General features: G+C 40.9%; 1 protein-coding gene across 2 annotated transcripts; it reads left to right on the top strand.

The window, feature by feature from the left end:
• The first annotated feature begins 3,085 nt into the window (after nt 1–3,085).
• Nucleotides 3,086–12,500, top strand: LOC143809623 (uncharacterized). Of its 2 annotated transcripts, none has more exons than XM_077292674.1 (5): nt 3,086–3,195; nt 6,211–6,292; nt 6,996–7,115; nt 10,808–10,906; nt 12,176–12,325. In XM_077292674.1, exons 2-5 carry the CDS (start codon nt 6,222–6,224, stop codon nt 12,306–12,308), a joined length of 423 nt encoding a protein of 140 aa, XP_077148789.1. In that variant the 5' UTR covers nt 3,086–3,195; nt 6,211–6,221; the 3' UTR covers nt 12,309–12,325. The 2 variants fall into 2 exon arrangements, with proteins under 2 accessions (XP_077148789.1, XP_077148790.1); XM_077292675.1 differs by having other exon boundaries at nt 3,088–3,195; nt 6,996–7,103; nt 12,176–12,500.
• Nucleotides 12,501–12,925: the final 425 nt, after the last annotated feature.

Genomic DNA, 12,925 nt, shown 5'->3' with positions numbered 1-12,925 from the left:
GCAGCCCTAGGCACAGCCACAACAAAAAGTAGAGCTCTGTGACTGGTACACAATGAAATGGAGGATGTTATCCCTCTTGATGGAGTGCTGTCACTCTCTCATTTTTTTTAAATCAGATAACTTTTTATTAACATTTTCCAAAATAATCATGTTACAGAAATGAAAATTCAGAACAAAACAGTTCCATTTACAGGCTCAACAGAGTCCATAGTTTGCATCAAATAATTCATTAGTAACTCAGGGATTTTAGATGACTGGGTAAAAAATATTTAACCAATATGGGTGGAATCTCCAGAGTGGGGTACTGTCACGTCTTTGTGAGCCTATCTGGAGTGTTAGTTTTAGTCATTCTTTCATTTAGTTTATTAGTTGGAGTGCTGAGAGTCCAACTCCCAGTGATCTGGCATTGATGACCTATCATAAGGACAGGACATCTCTTTTGTGTACTTCGAGAACCTTTTTCCAATTGAAAACCATAAAACAGATATATGTGTCACTAATAATGAAGTTCTGGACAAGATAAATGAGTTAAGTCTACAAGGAACGTTCACATATTTTTGAAGATTTACGATGTGATTATTATATCATTTGTCACGTTTGTGTTCCCCGGCAGCAATGTACCGGTGAAAACCTTGTAACTAATCTTCCATCATTGATCACATATGAGGTACATTTCCTTGAAACAGATTTAACCCTATTAGCTATTCTTCTTAACTGTTCATGTGCTGCAGTCTTCAACTGAAAAGTTTTCCGAAGGCAGTCTAACGTTTCTCGTGTGTTTAATCTGAGACTTTACTTATGAGGTGTGGGAGCAATAAAATAGTTATACATCATTCATGTATGTAATTCTAGATGCTGCAGCTCCTGCTTGGAAGATACCTGGGCTCATATCAAATTATTAATACAATATTATTCTATTATTCTATTATGTATTATATGATCTGCATATTCTAATGTAGTATTTTTAAATTCCCAGAGAAACGCTGCATGGCCTATAAGTCTCCTTACAACAAATGGGAGCTCTACACAAGCAGAAACAATCCTCCTTAGACTTATTGTCAGAGGCTTCTCGCTCAGTTACCTAGTTCTCCTCCTCTGTATCTATGAGGGGTAACACTCCAAAACACGTCTACAAAAGGAGTGTCAATTTTTTTCTTTATCATAAATAATGTGAAAGGCTCATTAAAGGGTTAATATTGACGTATATAATTGCTACCCAATAGGTGGCACTAGATTTCCTGTCCTCTTCTCTGAAGAGGCTATTTGCATATTTTAATTCCCAGAGGAGCATTGAATGGCCTATAAGCCTCCGTACTCTGTCTTGGCGCTCCTCACAAGAAAAAACTTTACCCCTTAAACGCTTTAAAAAAGGCAACATGTCTATTTATATAATATGATGACTGCAGTATATTAATAGGATAAACACTTTGATGAGAGTGCTTCTTTAACAATCCATACCTAATCTACACGCTTGCTTGCTTGCTTGTTGACGAACAATGTCTGATTTGAATAGTTTGTATCACGACCTTCCCTGTCCCTAATGCTAGGGGGCACCCTAGCTCGCCATATTCCATGGGTTACTTCTGAGGGTGATGATGCCAGGGCCACGAATCTTGCCTTATCTTCTGTATCCGTCCTTTGTCTGTTCCCTTCCCTCACCCAGGGAAGACGTGAGCTGCCGTGCACCACATTACACCAACCAGGCGAACAAGGCAACATGAACAAGGGTAACTGAAAATACACGGCATACAAATATTCACTCACATAAAACAGGAATGCATCGGGGAGTGGAGGATGAGGAAAAACCAAAGTATGAGAAAGGAAGGGAATTATCACACTTACAAACGCAGGCAACAGTCACTGATAAAGCCACAAAACTCTTTCTAATATAACTATCTCTCCTCCCAGCCATGCAGCATTAGCTAGCTCTGACAACTTGTTTCAGTCAGGACCCAGATTGTATAGGGGATAGGAGTGGCTAACTGAGCTCAGCTGAGGGCTCGAACTCCCAGAGCTATAAACATGGCCGATTAACCCCTGTACTACCAAAAGAAATTAACACCATTTGAAAACAAAGGTGAAGTGCTTCTTTTCAGCGCAGGAGTAGGAGCAATCAGACGCTGCTGTCTTCTGGCTCCTCTCTGTCGTGGTAACCCCGTGACAGTTTGTTTTTTAAAATTTTAGTAAAAGCCATTGAAACTCAAATGACTAAAACCCAAATGAACTCATTTAAGATACTGGAGTTTCGAAGAGAATTAATATGTGATGCTAATATCAGTAAAAGCGATGAATCCAGTGTCAGATATAACCACCATTAAAGGGGTTGTCCAGTCTTAAGTTATAAGTCTGCAGTCATTCTGTGTGACTGCAGACTTTGGAATCCCCCAGTGTTTGGCGAGCATTTGCCAGTTTCTCAGCCGGAAATGGCGGTGATGTATGTGATATGCATATTCCCAGACAGAAGCCGTCTAGTGGGCATGTGTCTGGTGAGTGTGGCCATCCGGTGGACGCGACCATCTAGTGAGCGCGGCCTCTCTCAATACACTTGTATGGAGCAAGGTCGCGCCTACTAGATGGCTTCTGCCTAGGAGTACGCATATAACATACATCAGCCCCATTCCCGGCTCAGAAACTGGCGAATTCTCACACAGTGTGTGCTAAGGGGATTCATAAGTCTGCAGTCACACCGAGTAACACACAGAGTGACTGCAGACTTATCATTTTAGACCAGACAACCCCTTCAAAGAACTTGGTTGTTCAGTTTCCGGACTCTTTACACACCTCTGTGGAATGACAGAAGGACTATAAGAGACGATTATCTGGTAATTGTTCTGTGTAGGTCTCTCATTTCCTTTCTTATTAATCCACATTTCAGCTACAGATTATTACATCCATCTATAACGAACCTATTTCTAAATATTGCTTCCGACAGTTATTGGAAATGACCATCATGTCAATATCATTAATCATCTCTGATACGTGTACTGGGGATTACACAATTTACCTGCGGATTAAGAATCTCTGCTTTGGTTTTCTACAGAAGTCATTAATTATACTTTTTCTTTTTTTCATGGTTTATTGAAACAGACATATTTACGGAAGTAATTAGCAGATAAAAAAGGACTGTGGCAGGTATGGCAGCTCCTTGCGATGCCCATGGGGTATATATACGGGCTAATTCTGTATTTTAGTTGGGTAAGTATTTTCTATCTTACATCCAGACAAAACACCAAGTAGGTTTGTGAATTTGATATAATAATTACAAATGTCTGCATAATTTTACAGTGTGTAATTCGGTTTGTGGAACTAATGTGTATAGTATAGAGGTACTTTGCTTACTAATGCTGCCTTAATGGATATGGACAGCGAGGTGGGCATTTTTTTTTGCATGTATTTTGAACTAAAAAATAATTTTTTACAGTTGGGTTTTGTTAAAAATTTTGCATTATTTACTTACTATAGCCTTTGTGTTACACCCTTTATTGCTGATGCATGCTCCCAAGCTCCAAGCATTATTAAACTGCACATACAGGGTTAATCTTCTGGCTAATAGCGTTATCATTCTGTCTAGCCACCATACTGAGGGCACAGCTTTCAGTCATATGGGCGTCTTTCAGTCATACACGGAGCAGCTGCAGTCATCACTGACAGATTTGTCTCCGTTAGGGCACGTGCAGACGAGCATATTTGCTTTCAGAGTGCGATCTGACAAAACATCGGATCACACTCATGCCAATGTCAGTCTATGGGGCCGTGCACATGTCTGATTTTTTCCTTGGACAAAGACTTCCGAGGGGAAAAAAAAATAAAAAATCACTGCACAATCCTATATTCGGATTGCACTCTGCCATGATTGCATGGGAAACATCGGACTGCACTCGGATGACGTCTGATTGCAGTCTGATTTTTGCAACCACACAAAATGGAGAGGATGGAGAAATGTTTTTCTCCATCTTTTCCTCATCCGAGAAAATTGGATCACACTATCCTGATGCTCTGATCAGAGTGTGATTACCATAATCGTCCCAGTTCTCTCGAATGAGAGAATACATGGTCGTCTGCACCAGCCCTTATTGAAAGCCGGCGACTCCTGGGAAGAATAAAGTTAATTTCTTCCTGGCAGCCGCACTTTAAGTTAGGCAGCCAAACAACATTGTGACACCATTAACCTGCAGATTGACCCCATATCTGCAGATCAATAGCGTTTGGGGACATGAGAGATTCCCCTGCACTACGAATCCATCAGCGCATCCAATCTGGTAGAGAGTTTGCTAAATTATTTTAGCTTCTCTCAGATGATTTTTGATCACATGGACGTTCAGCTCCCCTTTGATATGTTTCATGGTCAAAATTAGCAGAGCAGCATAACAAAAAGAAACATAAGCCTGTATTCACACCATGCGATCACTTTGTGTTTATGTTTGTTGTGATTGTGGCAAAAATGCAAATTGCGTAAATTTTCAAAATAATGAGAAAAAACATAATGTAATTTTACCATGATCATGTAAAAAATGTGAATTAAAAAAAAAAAAAACAACTCATGGAAAAATTGCATAGTTTGACAAAAATAACTGCACTGCGACCACGACATGTGAATGGAGCCTAAAATGGTAACAAGCCCCATGTCAGAGCAAGCTCGCTGATGTTTTCACAGATTGCAGCCACATTTTTCTTCACTAAATATTCTACATGTTGATGATGTAAAAATAAGGACATTTAAAAATATCTATATTGCAGATTTGTTAATGTTCCAGTGTCTGAAGTCTTACGGTATCTGATTGCTTTACAGTACAGCTTCAGCAGCTTCTCACTTGTGTCCCTGCCAGGCAAGACCAGTATTCCTTGACCACAAAATTACTAAATAGGTTCAGAAAAATATTTAGAATTGAGAGTCCTCAGTGGTTGATACCTTTAAATGGCTAACTGAATAGATGGTAACAAATTGCAAGCTTTCGAGACTACTCAGTTCCCTTCATCAGGCATCAGACCGCAATGCATGGACTAGCTGCGGGTCTCCCAACCCAAGCATGACAGCTTCATAACTGTCTATGAGTCTACCACTCTTGGGTTGGGAGACCCATGGCCTGTCCGTGCATCGCGGTCCATGATCTCTTGGGTTGGCAGATGCTCGGCCAGTCTGTGCATAATGGTCCATGATCTCTTGTACTGGGAGACCCGCGGCCAGTCTGTACATCACAGTCCATGATCTCTTGGGCTGGGAGATGCTCGGCCAGTCTGTACATCATGGTCCGTGATCTCTTGGATTGGGAGACCCGGGGCAAGTCTGTGCATCACGGTCCATGATCTCTTGGGTTGGGAGACCCATGGCCAGTCTGTGCATCATGGTCCATGATCTCTTAAGTTGGGAGACCTGTGGCCAATCCGTGCATCACGGTACGTGATCTCTTGGGTTGGGAGACCCGCGGCCAGTCCATGCATCACGGTACATGATCTCTTGGGTTGGGGGACCTGCGGCCAGTCCATGCATCACGGTACGTGATCTCTTGGGTTGGGAGACCCGCGGCCAGTCCGTGCATCACGGTACATGATCTCTTGGGTTGGGAGACCTGCGGCCAGTCCGTGCATGACGGTACGTGATCTCTTGATTTGGGAAACCAGCGACCAGTCCGTGCATTGTGGTCTGTGATGTCTTGGGTTGGGAGAACAGTGGCCAGTCCGTGCATTGCGGTCCGTGACCGAACTGAGATCCACAGACATTTTCTTGAGCCTATACACTTACAGGAGCAGACGTGTAAGATGAAGCTCCATGGCCCCAATGCAAAATCCCCAACATTGGTCTGCACTCTGTGCCCATTATAATACTGGCTTCCTTTTATGTAGTGCAAAAGTCATTGGACATTCTAAGCACTTGGGATCGGCTGTGCCTGCTTCTTCTGCATCCTCTTTAGCTTCACCCCTGTGTATGAGGATAAGTTCTACTGGAGGCACAATAATTACATATATCTTCTCTACAACACTTTACGGATTAAAATGTAAAATAAGAAAAACAATAACAAGAAATGCAATGAAATGATGTAAAGTGCTGTATACATGACTGTTAATTAGTTGTTTGGCATTGCAGCCCTGCTCCACTAAAGTGAATGAGACTAAGCTTCCATACCACAGCAGCCATATTTTAATTTTATTTTGATTCTCTACAGCCCCTTTAATCTTCACTTTCCACATACACACTAAATAGATGTTTTACAGGCAGTGAGAAGATGTCACAGTTACTATTCTCCTTGATGGTGATGACAATCTTCTTTGAGTTCTCGTCTCCTTTTCCAGATGGGTAAGAAGTTCTCTGTTTTCCAATTATATATATACACATGCATCTTCTCAGGGTGATGAGTGTGCGGGACTGTTGTCCTATATTATCATTTATTGGCAAAAAAGTCCTCTCCAGGAAAATGTCCACTCCTGCAATTCATTGTTCATCGCCATGGTGCTCCGGAATTGTTGGGTGATATTGATCGGAAGAACTATTATTGTGGGGTGATCAAGATGAATTATTAGTGTTTGGGGGCAGCAGTAACTTTGCAGGGGACACAAAGAGTCTATTATTACTGTGCAAACACACAAAAGAGGGAAATATTACTTTTGGGTCCAAAGGAGGATTGTGGGGACAATATTACTTTGCGGTACACAATAAGGGGGCACTACTACTGTGTGGGGCACTGAGAGGGGAACGATTAGTGTGTAGAGGGTCCTGAGGCACTGGATTTATCTGAATTCCCTTTTTCGTCCCAATGAAGAGGGTGTGAAATTAGTTATGGGTGGGAGAAACAAACCCAAACAACTGTGCCTTAGGTGGCAAAGCCCCACACCATGATGATGGCTTTTTTTAAATCTTTGCTATGGTGCCCCATTTCTTCAATGCATATTATTGGAAGGTTCCCCTATACTTAATGGAATTGCCTTAATATAAGGTAGTAGATCTTTTCCACTACAGGATATAATGATATTCTATAACATATGGCTTGGTCCTGTTACAGGAGAGTCAGGAGACACGCAGACGGCCTTTTTACAAGCGAACTTAGCAAGATGAAGAATGATATAGCCATGAGGAGTTACCTGAAATCACTACTGGCTTCAAAGCCGAGGTATTTAAGAAGGTATATAAGTTATGACGTGCAATTACTATGACTGACATCATATGGCTGTGTGTGAGATTGAGGTCATAACATCCGGGAAGAATTTATCTATAGACGCAATCTGTCCTTCGCTAAAGCTGCATAGTCACCCAAACAATATGAACCAACAAAAGGCCTTGACTATGCTAATAACATGCATGTTCTGTTCAGCTCAGTCACGTCTGTGGGGTCCAATACTAGTCACTTAGGTCTGACACTGGTGCCAGAGACCGCCATCTTTTCCACCAGATTGGAGCTGTGCCAAAGGGACTGTTGACTTTCAGGTGCCCTACTCTGCCATTGTAGGTCTCCGAGAGACGACTGTCCAACCTGCCCTGCCTTACACAATTTGCGGGTGTGCTATACTTCCCTAGATTGGGCCTTTGTCAGACAAGGGTACCATCTCTTTAAAGCACCACTCCAGTGTTCTTTTCTTATGGCAGCGCTGGAGTGGCGCTATTAATATAAGGCCCTTGCAGTTAGTCTTATACGACCTGTCGCTATCTTCATCTTTTATCTGCGCTGCTCCTATCGGTCTTCAGAAATTTTTGACCTTCCGGATCGCTCCTTAGGTCACTTTTCAATGCAAGTCTATGAGAATTTCATCCTGGTTCTTGTAGACTTGCATTGAAAGCTTGCAACGGTTGCCTCTGACTTCCGGTAGGTCAGAAGTTGCTGTCACAAGATGGCGTGGGGGTGGCGGTAAGAGCTGAAGAAGGCGGTTGTTCAGTATAATACTATCTGCAGGGACCTTAAATTAGTGGCACCACCCAAGTGCTGCCATAAAAAAATGCTGGAGCATATTTTTATGTTTAGCAACCAAAACTAGAATTCCGTGTGAAGCTGTACAAATCGTTTAAGGTTATGTTCATGCCATTTTTTTTTGTTTAAGGTATATATTAAAAAATGCTTTAGATGCATGCCCATCTGTTATTAAAGGAATCAATTTAAAAAAGAAAAGTGTGTACATTTAACATATACATTTTTTACTGAATATAGCTGTTTCGAAAATGCAGCCAACAGCGCCATTTCAAACAGCTATATCCTATTTTACACTTTTTACAATGGATTCTTATGGTTGGCAGACACCACCTATATATGTAAAATAGCATTCTAGTACAGTATTAATATTAATACAGTTCAGAGCTGTATTTGCAATCTGCGGGGTGCAGAGCTGACACATTCCTTGCTTGCTCAGTGTCTGCACAAGCTGGCAAATTGCAAAAAGGAGGTTTTTGGCTATAAACATATTTCTTTCTGAATTACATACATGTCAAAAGTATTTAGAGAAACAAAAAAAGTGTAAAAAAATGACAATCACCGGTACATTAGGTATCAAGGCAGTATATGCACAATTACATTAAGAAGTCAAAACAGTATGCGCGTATTGAGATTTTTGTATATTAAAGACACAGTGGTCATAGAGGCAGACATATAATTAACAAATTACAGGTGTATGGCAAAAAAGCTCTTACCCATGATAATAGTGCAAAGTTACCACATGATAGAAGTTCCCAATGTGTGTTTCGCGTATTTGGTGTTTTGCTTCTTCAGGGGGTCTGGTATACTGAGGTAACCCACAAGCCCTTAAATATCTTCAATCACGTGATTGGTGTCCGAGGCAAACCAATGAGATCAGACCAAAGTGGTGCATGCACACTCTGCTTCGAGCGCCAACCAACCAGCCCAGGACCATCAAGGCAAGACCGTACATGATGGGGATCAGAGACGCATCACCATGGCTCCTGGACATGCTCGGACGCCATAAAGATACTGTGAAACAAGCATAGGCACAGAGCGGTGTAGCGCGCATGTGCACATCAAATCTCACTGGTATAAATGAAGTACAGTATTATACAGTATATCTATAAAAGGAAACTTGGAAACAAAGGCTGCAAGACAAATAAAGTGTCAATATACATGCAAATAAAGTGGATAAGTGCTTCATATTGAAAAATATTTGCATCATAAAGCAATTTCATGAAAAATCAATAATATAGATAAAATTAAATGTTATAATTCTTTAATAATTATATTAATTGTGAAACAATATAATTAAATAATAAATTTAATTATTATTAAAAAATAATTTTATTAATTAGGAATTACTACATGTTTAAAAGTCACTTTTCCCTTTTAATGTGCAGGTTTCCCTCTTCTTTTGTACAGATGATATCATTCAAACGAAGATGAGAGCAATTTAATTCCGCAATAGTTAATTTCACCTATATTTATATCTAAATATCTTATAAATGAAGTTATTCTAATATTCGAAGAACAGTATTTAACAGGAATCAATATATCAATATCAATAAGGAATAGAATTCCTTAAAAGGGTAGTTAGAAACCAAAGTTAATTTAGTCCTAAATTTATATCTATTTCATGTAATAATGTAATCACTTAATCACTTTTCAAATATGGTTTAATTAAAAATTCCTTATCACTCCCTCTCTACTCTATCTTCGGTGCTTTTTTTTAATTATGTTTTTGATGACATTTCATTTGAGAATCCCACCCATGTTGGGATACTCAAACAGGACTTCATGATGGGGAAGGGATTGTGGTCGCTGCCACAGCCTCTGCCCCATCCTTGAAGCGAAACGTCATCAGTGACGCCAGTTTCTGGGGCTGAGCTCATCTCTTCCCCCCCCCCCCCCCCCCGTTTGCCGTGTTCTCTCCTTTTCAATCCACACTGACAGTGTGCTCTCTTACTGATGCAATACTTCTTATTAGAGGCGATGAGGGAATGCTGTCGCTACTCATTCAAAGGAAATATAGCACTGTAAGCATGCAGTTCACACTGAGCATGCATTGGAATTGACCCATGCTCAGTAGAGCATGGACTAGACCTGTCCCTCAAACAAGCATCACTGAAGATGCTTCGATCAGGGTGGGGAGAGCAGCTGGTAGGCAGAGATGTCATGGCTAATATCACTTGGAGGCACAGAGGCTGTCCAGCCAGGGATCCTTGTGTGGCTGGAACCTGTGATGCCATCCAGTTAGATAGGATGGGTATGTGCTGTCCAGGTGCAATCAGTTCCTTGCTGTGGCCCATGGGGCATTACCACACCCTATTTAAACTCCCAGCATAATGCTAGGAGTTACCATTTATCACGCTTGGATTAATTCCTGTTCACTGGCACTTTTCCCAATTGTGTTTATCCTGATTTGTACCTGGCTTGTCCTTGACTGTGTCCTTGTCTGTAAACCCTCCTGACTTTGACCCCGGTTCATCCAACTTTGCTGTTTTCAGATATTTGATCCCAGCAATTCCTCAGACTACGATTTTGCTTTCTGTATCGGTCCCTTATTTTGTCTCTCCTATATTGGCTAGCTTAGTTTTGACTTTCTTTGCCTCAGTTTCGCTCCTCTGGCCAGTAGCTACTCTGTGTATGCAACCCAGGAGACCCTATTATAAGTCCAGATCCCTGTATCGGAGATAAAGGGTGAAGGCTGAGGGATCTGCAAGATGGAGTGGATAGCACAAAGTCTGTTTGAGGTAGCTGAGCTTCTGACCTCTGACAGGCTTTCCAATTTCAGAAAAAACACAGTTTAATAAATTGTTTAGAATGGTGAGAAGATTCAAGGTGATTCCTTCAGCTTTTACCAAAGCTTGGCTTGATTGATAGGTCTGTCCTTTGTGTATCTCTGATTTTCTGTCTTTGGGTTCTAGTGATCAAGGAGTGAATTTTCTAGATGACTCCGAAGACAATGAGACTAGACCTGAGAAAGCCTGCATCAACTGGATGTACCAGAACTTTCCAAGTGAAAGGTAACCATGACATTCATCGGGATTTGCATAAATGCAGGTGAAAATAAATGAAATATTGAGAGTGAGCTTTATTTGCAAATATGATAGAAGAACACAAGCATGTAATGTATAAAAAAGCAAATTATAGCAGAAAATTAGAAACTGAGAGGTGAAAATAGATGTAGCTAGAACAAATAAGCAATTGCTGGAAATGTAAGAAGTTATTCAGAAACCAAAGAAATGTATGACCGAGTAATTAAAGGCGTGACCTGAAAAAAGAGTGACAGTTCCCCTCCAGAGTTTCAACCTTGACATTGTCTCCAAGGTCAAGTTTATCCTTGACATTGTCCCCAAGGTCAAGTTAATATTTTTGGGCGATGTTACTTATAGAACGCTGAATTAAACACTGAAGCAGCAAACTTTGTCTCAAAACTTTTGGACACAACTAGGGTTGAGCGAAACGGGTCGTGCATTTTCATAAGTCGCCGACTTTTGGCAAAGTCGGCGTCTCATGAAACCCGACCCGATCCCTGTGCGTGGTCGGCCATGCGGTACGCGATCTTGGCGCTAAAGTCGCGTTTCGTATGACGCGTTTAGCGGCATTTTTTCAGCCAATGAATGAGCGTGGGCAGAGTGATGACATAGGTCTTAGGGGAGTGAACGCCTATCGTCATGTTATCGCTTGTGCGCAGTAGGGATTTGGAATGTGCAATACGAAATTTTCTGTGCTGGGACGGAGGAGAGAGAGAGAGAGAGAGAGAGAGAGAAAATCCTTCATTGGGTTTCGTGTTTCGGCCAAAACCCGACTTTTCACGGTGGTCGGCCGATTTCACTCGACTCGACTTTTAAGACAGTCGGGTTTCACAAAACCCGACTCGACCCTAAAAAACTAAAGGTCGCTCAACCCTAGACACAACTGTATAGTGAGTGTCAATTTATCTGACTACTTCTATGCTGATGTCAATCAGTCCGGCACATGTAGGTGGTCATTACACTAGAGAAAACTGCTAAAAGCTTGCTCAGAAGACGTCTATTCCTCCTGACTCCACCATAAACATGCATGCTCAGTGTAACTGAGTTAATGCATTTTTAATTGAGAAGTGAATAAACCGCTACACGACCCATCTAGCAGCAATTTTTCTCTATTGGCACCAAAGGACCGGTCATGGGAGCTGTGCTATTTTCAGCTCGCTGTAACAATTGATAGACGTTTTTACACTTGTGGCACACTTTCTTTTATGTCACTGCACACCATTTTTAAATAACACTGCACCTTTTTCTTTGTTTCAGTTATTTTGACAACGACTCTGAAGAAGCTGCTGAGGAAAGCTGCAAACTGATTTGCCAAACCAATCTCCAATTAATTGGTCAACACTATGTTGATCAGAGTCTTAAAGAATATATTTTGCAGGGAAAGCCATGAGCCTGGGGAAAGTTATGACTGCGCAACACTGCTTAATTTATTCATTAATGTACAATGCAAGATAATAATTTGCTTATACAAGCTTTATAGAAGATCTAGAAGAATTAATGCAAACTTTTTCATTCTTACTTGTTATCAGTAGAATACTATTTACATTATCAGATAGTAATAAATGTCATTAATTGGAACTGGTTCAAAGAACAAATTCGTTATTTTACTTGTTAAATATCATATTGTGTACAGCGAAGAAACACAGTATCAATGCCATTAGCATTCTTTAGTATGCTTGATCATGTGTGTAGTAGAAATGTTTTCTAGATATATCTTCTATGTACTTATTATCCAACATTATTAGGAAGTACTCCTCCTCCCATCAAAGTTTTTATCCTCTTAATATATATTGCCGTCATCATATTATATAGCACTGTGTACTTACAATTGCTCATTTCGCCTTTCTCCCTAGCTAATTGTCCTCTTTTCCATTAGATCTATGACATTATGTGATTAAAAACTGACTAGCTGAATCCTTTTAAGCCCTATGTAGAAACAGGAGGTCACTTTTCCCTGCATGAGTCATCACTGCAGATGTCCCGGGTGTGGTGGTGGAAGTGGGGGGA

Source organism: Ranitomeya variabilis, chromosome 2 (assembly GCF_051348905.1).
Source record: "Ranitomeya variabilis isolate aRanVar5 chromosome 2, aRanVar5.hap1, whole genome shotgun sequence".
In the NCBI taxonomy this organism is placed as follows: domain Eukaryota; kingdom Metazoa; phylum Chordata; class Amphibia; order Anura; family Dendrobatidae; genus Ranitomeya; species Ranitomeya variabilis.
The sequence above is the reverse complement of the archived record's forward strand: the minus strand, read 5'-3'. Positions and strand labels throughout refer to the sequence as shown.